This window comes from Morone saxatilis, unplaced genomic scaffold (assembly GCF_004916995.1).
Source record: "Morone saxatilis isolate NCDOM2014 unplaced genomic scaffold, NCSU_SB_2.0 Contig10, whole genome shotgun sequence".
Classification (NCBI taxonomy): Eukaryota; Metazoa; Chordata; class Actinopteri; family Moronidae; genus Morone; species Morone saxatilis.
The window spans coordinates 9409762-9418789 of NW_023339652.1; the positions used below are offsets into that span (position 1 = coordinate 9409762).

The window sequence follows — 9028 nt, forward strand, 5'->3', positions numbered from 1 at the left end:
TGTTTGTGTTTCTGTGTGGTGTGTGTGTGTGTGTGTGTGTGCTCAGCCTCATTTGATTTGTGTGGAAAGCGGACAACGTGTGTGTGTCTGTGTGTACAAGCGTCTGGAGACAGAGACGCAGGGTGAGGGATGGACCTCCGTCACACTCCCCCGACTCTCAAAAGACCTACACACACAAATACACACACATGTACACAGCCACCTAGGTCCGCTGTCTCCGTTTCACACAAATCCAATGAGGCAGGGCTCGTCACACAGAGACCAAAACAGCTAGATGTGCATTCCCGGTCTAAAGACAACAACAGGCCACTTTTGTGCCGTCTCTGCTCTGAGCACAGAAGTAAACTTTCACATTTATCCATCAACCTGTGGATCACTTTGTTGCTCGTTGCAGCTATGGCCAGACTTAATTGTTTTTTTTAAAAGTCGTGACAAAAGAGATTTCATGTATGTTTGGATCCAAAGAAAAGCACAAGAATGTGCTACATTTAGCTCATATCTCCACTTTGGGCCTCAGTTGTGGGTGAAATATCAGTACTGTCTTAAACCCTGCATGTTGCAAACACACACACACACACACACCACACACACACATGCATTTTAAATTCTGATCAAGGGCACTGGGTTTCCAAAGATACAAAATGTGTCACGATAAATACACGGAAATTGAAACGCACAAAATAATGCGAAAAACATACAGAATGTTTCTATTTGATGGAATAGTAATGCATTTATTAATACATTTTATACATCAGTACAAGCAAAATAAAAAAAAATGGAGTAAACAACAGGGCAGCAATAAGTTCAGAAATCAGTATTATAAAATAAGATGCAGTGAGTACAGTTAGAGTGAGTAAGCTAGTTTAAAAAGATTCTGGGGGTTCCCCAGTTTGGGTGCAGCACAGGAGGAATCCCTGGCACCCATTGTGCTGCAGTTGCTGAAGGTGCGAGTAGACCTGCTGATGAAGACCACAGGGACTTTCGCTCCCTATGGTCTTCAATTTGAAGGACGTCTGTGAGATAAGCAGTGGATAGGTTATGAAGTGCATGTTGATCTGTTGTGATATAGTTGTAGTAGTAGAAGTAGTAGTACTGTAGTAATTAAAATGACATATTAGGTTTGGATATTTGACTCAATAAAAGTGTGATATATAGCAGCAGATACGGACTATTTAAAGGCAATGTGTGAAATTAATTCAATTTAAAGAGAAACTTCTGATCCCCAGTTTGTTCAAATGCAATGCTCTCATGTAATTTTCAAAATTGATCTTGTTAGAATAGTGTTTGATTTACAAGCACAAAACATTTAAGCAGCACCCCACAATATATTTTCTAGTCTTTTTCTGCAATGCATTCGGTCTCGGACAAAGTGCTGCCACAGCTCCTCATGAGGACAGAAAATGTTTTAGAGAAGTCATGTCAATTTTATTTATACAGCCCAAAATCACAAATGTGCCTCAAAGCTTTTTGCAATCAGTGTGAAAGTCAGTTAATGCAAACTGTAAGTCACAGAATTACCTTAAAAACAATAATAAGATTAAGATAAGATTTCATGTACTAAAAATATTTTAATTGCAACAAGAAGACAAACAAATGTGATGAAAATGTGAAAATGTGTCCCTCTTCTTGGCTACTCCTCATTCATTGCTTATCCTGCAATGTTCTCTATTTCTTGTACTAAGTCTACCCACACACACACACACACACACACACACACACAAACACACACACACACCCCACACACACACACTCACACGGCTCCTAACCCCTAACCCTGTCTGAGCAGAACCTATTGTGCGTGAGACAGAGACTGTGTCTCTACCATGGATGACTGACCGTGTGTGTGTGTGTGTTTTCATCAGGTCCAGTGTCACTGTGCCCAGCAGGCACGACCCACCAAATAGCTCAGTATGACGCTGGACACACACAGACACATACAGTCTATGCATGGTTAGATTTGACAGTGTGAGGTTATTGGCCGCTTGTAATAATGATAATGAGCTGTTTCTATAGCGCCATTCAAAGGAGGTTGCTATGAATCAAGAGATATAAAGTATAGTAAAGTATAGAAAACATAAATAAGTAATAAAATAAAAGACAGAGCCAGGATCAGTTTTAGGCTGTTGCTCATAAACTCACACTGATTTTGCTTCCCTAATATCCTTAAAAATATTAACACGGGGGGGGCATAGATAAAAAAGAGTTGTATCCCTAATTTCCTTATTACCGTGGTTCCGAACCTCTAATAAACCCCACAGTGGGGGGTGTGAGGAAACATGAAGGCTCGTAAAACAACAAGGAGTCGTAAAATATAAGGATTTCTCCTGGTGTTGTATGTATGAAACTAATCCTTAACTTCCCATTAACTCCTCTCTCACTGTGAATGATAGAGAGATAAAGAGACAGTTGCCTTTTTTATTTCCCATTTAAATGCAATCAGTTTTGTAAAAGGAGTGAGAAACTCTCAGAAACAGAACCAGAAACCCTCAAAACAAGTTTTCTACCTTCACAAAATGTCATTGTCCCCAGCCCTCAGTGTCTGACTGAGGGGGTCACGGGGGTCGAATCGCAGGATTGGAGGGTGCCGAGTGCTATGCCTGCTGGGTAGTAAAGTAGAGGACAGGGGAGCAGGAGGTGGGAGGTTGGGGGTCAGGGGGGTGTTTGGGATGCAGGGGTTAACAGAGGTGAGAAGGTAATTGAGATCAGGCAATGTGAGGAGACAGAGCGGTGGCTTTCATTTGTGTGAGGGAGAATCAGGAATAGTTGAGTACAGCGCGTTGATGTGTCGAGGGGATCGGTGCAAACATAAGACAATGCATGATTAGTGACATAGTACATGCACATATCATTCGTGTGTGTGTGTTGAGGAGAGTTGCATTGAATGCTGATTAACTGACGCGGTGAAGCTGCATGGGTGAAGGGCTCCCCCTGCTGCCCCCCACTTTAGCTAGGACCATAAATCTTATACTTCCTGCTCTGTTTTTTTTTTTAAACATACCCATATGTAAAAAAAACAAAAAAAAACATGCCTAGATAATGCCTAGATGTGGCCAAACAATTTGCAAACTTAATGCAAAGAAACTGTGAAAAGTGTGTGTGGAAGTTATGGTCAGATTTTGCAGGATCTAGAACCTAAATGTTGTTTATGTTCATATTTTTGAACGTTTAAGGAGTGCGCCTGTCTAAAATGATTTGAATGAGAGAAATCTGGGGCTCAGTGTCTTGAGAAAAGTATAGCAGAAGAGTGGATCTACCTCGATCTACCGCTACAATTCCACTGAAAGCTACTGACTTTATAGCTAAACTAATAATATGTCATCTTATGGTTTTCTCACATGTATGCTTTAAAATGACTGCTTTCTATGTATGAACTGTGTGGGAAACTGCATTTACAATAGCGCCACATTTCCTCCGCCTTCTATTCTCAGTCAGCTGTTTGTTTTAGTTTGGTGGAGTAGTATTGACAGCAGTGTCAGAGAACAGCGCATATGGAGAAAAAAAAAAAATCTTTTCTTTGTTTTTCTTTGCTTTTCACTTTTTCCTCTTCGGTTATCTATTTTACCGCACATTTTAACAGGAGGGGGTTTTGCACCAGCGCACAATGGTGACAGAAAACCGGAGACAGGAATCTTTCTAGATTTATTGCTGTTATAAAGCTAATTTTAGAGAGAAGTCCCTCAGGAGGTGTAGCAGTGCATGTATAAGTGCACAGCTGGCACATGTGGATCTTACATGTGGTGTCGCTCCTTTCTGCCATTATTCATCTGCCATTTTCCTCCCATTTAATTTGGCAGCAGTAGCTTTGAAGATTTTGGTGCAACAGATAGAAAGAGGTTGTAATGCTTGCATTTTTACCATTTTAAGGCAATTTAACTGCACCAAATCACCTGAACTCCACTAATTAAATGCTTATACTCTTAGTGGCTATCTCCCCAAGCTCTCTCTGTGGCAGAGCTTTGGTTTCGGTTCAGCTTTATTTCATAAGAATTTTATCTTTACATTCTTGTTTCACTGAAATTATACATTCCAATGGCATAATATTGTACCCGTTGTTGACGGGTGAGAGTGGTTACATATGTTTACCACCAGATGGCAGCAGCATAGCAGCAAATATAGCAGACCTACAACACAATCATAAGAGTTTCAGACCAGGCGTCTTAAACTAGTGGCTTACAAGGAGGTCAGATCCAGTCTGCAAGACAATTTCATGAGAATACATTTTTAAGTTCAGCCGTCCGTTTACTATTTTTATTTTTCTACAGTATTTCTACTTTTACAGTGGTCATTTGATTTGATCACTACTAAAATGTCTCTGACCAAACCTAAAATTAGAGTTTCAAGAGAGATTGATGGTTATTTTTTGTAGAGCTTAATGTGACTCGGTGTATATGTGGGAGAAAAACACTGTAAAGACACTATAAGATAGCGATGAAATCATGTCTAACATCTCTGTCTCTTTCTCTGTCTCTCTTCACCAGGCAGTCTATAACCTCGCAAATGTGGCCTGTAAGTGTCACGGCGTCTCAGGTTCCTGCAGTCTGAAGACCTGTTGGCTTCAGCTGGCCGACTTCAGGCGTGTCGGGGAGTTCCTGAAGGAGAAATACGACAGTGCGGCTGCCATGCGCATCGGACGCAAGGTATTGAACTCGCAGCCGAGTGTCATAAAGAAAACACTGAACAATAATCCTAAATCGTACACCAACTGACTCTCTTTCTCTCTCCACTTTGGCCCTACCAGGGCAAGCTGGAGCTGGTAGACAAGCGCTTCAACACCCCAACCCCGGACGACCTGGTCTACATCGACCCCAGCCCCGACTACTGCCTCCGCAACGAGACCACGGGCTCTCTGGGCACGCAGGGGCGCCTCTGCAACAAAACCTCAGAGGGCATGGACGGCTGCGAGCTCATGTGCTGCGGCCGAGGGTACGACCAGTTCAAGACCTACAAGCACGAGCGCTGCCACTGCAAGTTCCACTGGTGCTGCTACGTCAAGTGCAAGCGCTGCACAACACTCGTGGACCAGTTTGTGTGTAAATAGCACTGGAAAGCGGGATGAGAGAGGAGGAGAGGGAGAGGAGATAGAGAGGGAGATGGTGGAGGGTGAGGGATCGGAGAAAAGGAGGATGATCTTTCAGGGTTTTGTTCGGGATAAGTTGAGACACAAAAGTTCTATTTTCTGATCAGTTTCCTTCTCTCCCCCACATATAAACCTCCTGCTTTTTCACATCAACAGCAAAAGCTGCAGCACCTGTGTGGGCATTTTTAGCACAAAGATTTAGAGATAGATAAATAGGGAAAGAACAGATGGATGAAAAGATAGAAAGCAAGGAAGAGTGCGATTTCTTCCGTGCTTTAACAATTCTGATTGTTTTTCTCACTGCTCCATCGTCACTTTCTGCTGTCCTGTATAATATCCTGATCACAACCCTGAAGGAAGGAGGGATGGAAAGAAGGAAGGATGGACAAAGAAGGACATTAAGGATAAATGGACCTAGAAAGAGGAACAACTGGATCCTAAAAGGGGGGCGGACACATGTGACGAGTGTGATAAAGATATGAGAGAAGAAATAAATATATAATTAAATAATAAATAAACATACAACTGTTATTTAAAGAGACTCAAACAAACCTAAGGCACAGTTTGGACCCATGAAACTCAGTCCTTTTGGAGATTGAAGCCATTTGAGTGTTGAATAATGTCACCATGACTCTTTTCAAAGAACTTTTGACCTTTAACCCTGCGAGAGGAACGATTGCATATGTGACTTTCCCTAACGTTGCACAAACAAACTTGCAAGAGAACACCAGGAATGCAGAAAAATGTCCAGACTGAACCAGAGGGATGAGAGCGAGAGGAGGAATCACTTACTGAGGGTCGAGGGAAAAAAAGGGAAAAAGTTCAACTTTGGACAATTATTTTGCAACAAAAACTTAGAAGACAGTTTCACACACCACACAGCTAATTGGGAAACTCAAGCACAGATGTGTCCAGCTGTAGAAAATGCATTTAAAAGTGGAGTTAAAACACTTCAAGTCAAAAAGGACGAATGACTTTCAGGACACACTCTGTCCATTTGTCTCAGTGTAACTACTGCTGTTAGAGCAGATTCCCAGCACCTGTGAGCTGACAAGTGTGTCTGTGCAGGTTAATGAGGCCAGATTGCAGCCATCTTGACAACCGCAGCCATTTAAAACAAGCTGCGACCTTCATCTGACAATGAAGTGAGCAAAACCTCCATTAGTGTGATTAATGTGCTGTATCTGTTTTAATGAACCCGCACTAAGAGACACGTTCACTGCGAGTGGACCTCTTCATCTCATGTTGTTATGCAACTTGTTAAGTCAACAAAAAGCCCTGTGGTGTCGATTTGGCAGTTTTTGCCACCAATTTAACATTTTATAATACTGTTATACCATGAATTTTGCAATTTGTATGGGTTGGGTTGAGAATATTGTAAGCGTATAATGTAATCCAATCGATAGACGCAAACATGAAGAGGACAAGTGGACAGAAGAGGACTGAACATGCTGCGGAAAAAAACTGAATGTGTGAGCGTGGAAAAACAGGACTGCAATTTATTATGTGCTACTTTAAAAAGAAGTAGTAGATCAGAAAAGAAGGTATATTTTATTATTGTTTTTCATTTTCTGTTTTCTATGTTTTATACATGAGTATTATTGTGTATTCTTTTGATAAACTAGTCTTCGACAATGAGGCGTTGTTCTGTTTTTGAGTCAGCTGCAGTTCGTTTCAGAAAGGTCTGAGTCCAGCCAACACTTCACTCACTCTGTTCCCCCGACATCTACAAACAAATCTTTGTCATTTTAGAGGGTGTTTTGGAAAAGGATGCTGCAGGCAATGCAGCACAAGAGACTGAATTACAGTAGTGCCATTCACAACAACAATGCCAAAAGTATAAATGGAATAAAACATTCACAATTAACATGAAAGTAAGCGACACGAATGGAAGAAATTGACTTATTTAGGTCATTATATACTGGGTCACTGGTTAAATGTCTGACAATTTTATTTCACTCATTTTTTACCAAGTTGTAATTTAGATTATTTTTGTATGACATAAACTTTTCAAGGAATTAGGACTCTTGTACTAAACAGGCTTTAACAAGGGAAACAATCCCAAACTGTCACCCATCGAAATTAAATTGTTGTAATAGCGGTGCGAACTAAAGCTAAAACTTTTATTGGAGTCAGCAGAAATGTTAATTAGTGTGAATACACACCTAACACTATCCACTGGAAACTATAATGGAAGTTTATTGGTATTTATGATATGTTTTGGGTGGCTAAAATTTACTTACTCTGGAAGAATCAAAGAATTTGTCCGATCTTCTGTTGTGTATGTTTTCCATACGGATTCAGGCTCAGGAACAATCAAATAATCAAAAAATTACAACTTGTTCATTACATTACATTGAGTTTTGACGTAAGTTTGTTATACTTTCTCAGAATTAGTATGTTTCCATTCTGAGACAGTGAAAATAGTGTGTGCACTTCCCAAATATATTCCATTCAAATTCTTTAGCAGACAGGCCTTAAATCCTCAAACTCATTATTCATGATTAATGAGTGCAGTTTAGCTCAAATTAACTGAAATTACAGAAAAATCACATACCTATCCATGTTGCTCAATCATGATCAGATCAGTATTAACGTACTGACACGAGCAGAATGTTTTCTGTTTAATACTACTTTGTTTTTATATATATATATATATATGTATCGTTTTATCACATAAAAGAGTAAAATATGTATGTTGGTTAAGTTGTTGGTGATTTTTCCCAGTTGATTTATTGGGAGTTTTTTAAAATTGCATCCATTTATTATGATTATTCCTGCTTGTTCTTGTCACTCCTTCTGATTTCATCTTTGTTTTCTCACGCCTCCTCGAGACCTTTGATCCCATCAGATGGACAAACAGCTTGACTCTTCATCTGTTCCACTGATGCCAGGCTGCTTTTAACTCTCCGCGTTTATGTCTCAAACTACATAATTTACGCTGGACTCTTTTGTGGTTACTTAATGGTACTGGCAGTATGACTCTTCTCTATATAGCTCTATAAAACTCTCCAGCAGCTAAACAACCTCTAACAACTTTTAACACGTGCTGTAAATGTCATGCGCACAGTCATGGCTGAGCGGGTCTGTACAGTGACCTAACTAACAATCCCATTACTTTTAGCTGCTCACAGCTAATTCAATTAGACCACTGAGCAGAGCAGCATGACTGACCTACAGTACTGTCTGTGTGTAATCCGCCTCACCTGATACAGGAGTGTGTGTCTGTGTGTGTTTAATGTTCTCATCAGAGACAAAAACTGCTGCTGATGATTATGCCTACAAAGACTAGTATTCATGTATTAATTACATTCAAGCTTTATGTAGGTGTCCAAAGTGTGTGTGCTAACAAGAGCATATGTGTATTTACTGAAGATTAGAGCAGTGAAAGTGTAACCCGGTGCTGTCTCTAATCCTTTTCACCTGACAGCCATCTGCTGCAGTGATGCTGCTAATTTGAAATGCACCTAAAAAAGTCAGCTTTTCTTGCTCTTGTGATAATTTTAAGCACGTGTTTTTGTTCTTATGCACTTACAGTACTGTTTTTGTGTTTTTTTTTTATTACAGTTTCAGCAGAGGAAAGAGTGTGTAACAGGAAAGTTGGCTCTCGCATCAGCGAGTTTTGCTGACACTACCATCAGTCTGTCTGCAGCTTTTGTGCCTTAAGTCAATCTTGTACATTTTGCATCGTTTTAACAAAATACAGTTAAAGCAACGTTATTTAAGAAAGGTTTTCAGGCGGCATAAGATCCCTTATCCCTGAATTAGGATTTCTTCCTGGTTTAAGAGTACCCAAGGGGACACTTGTTAAGTAAGGAATATTGTTGTTTCAGCCACCACTATCACATTGGAGTTTGACTTTTGTCTCTTCAGGCATTTGGTGAGCTGGAGCTGTCCTGCAGCTTTGACATTGTAAACATTTCCCTTATCTCCCTCTCTACAGCTTTGACT

The 9028-nt window shown here is 40.4% G+C and overlaps 1 protein-coding gene across 2 annotated transcripts in view; it reads left to right on the top strand.

Annotated features, from left to right (window-relative positions):
- Positions 1–6712, top strand: part of wnt5b (wingless-type MMTV integration site family, member 5b) — a 76234-nt gene extending 69522 nt beyond the window's left edge. For both annotated transcript variants that reach the window (XM_035677695.1, XM_035677687.1), the window contains 2 exons: positions 4479–4637; positions 4739–6712. In XM_035677695.1, coding sequence (XP_035533588.1) covers positions 4479–4637; positions 4739–5038 — 459 coding nt within the window. In that variant the 3' untranslated portion in view covers positions 5039–6712. The remainder of the gene's footprint in view (positions 1–4478; positions 4638–4738) is intronic.
- The last annotated feature ends 2316 nt before the right edge of the window (positions 6713–9028 follow it).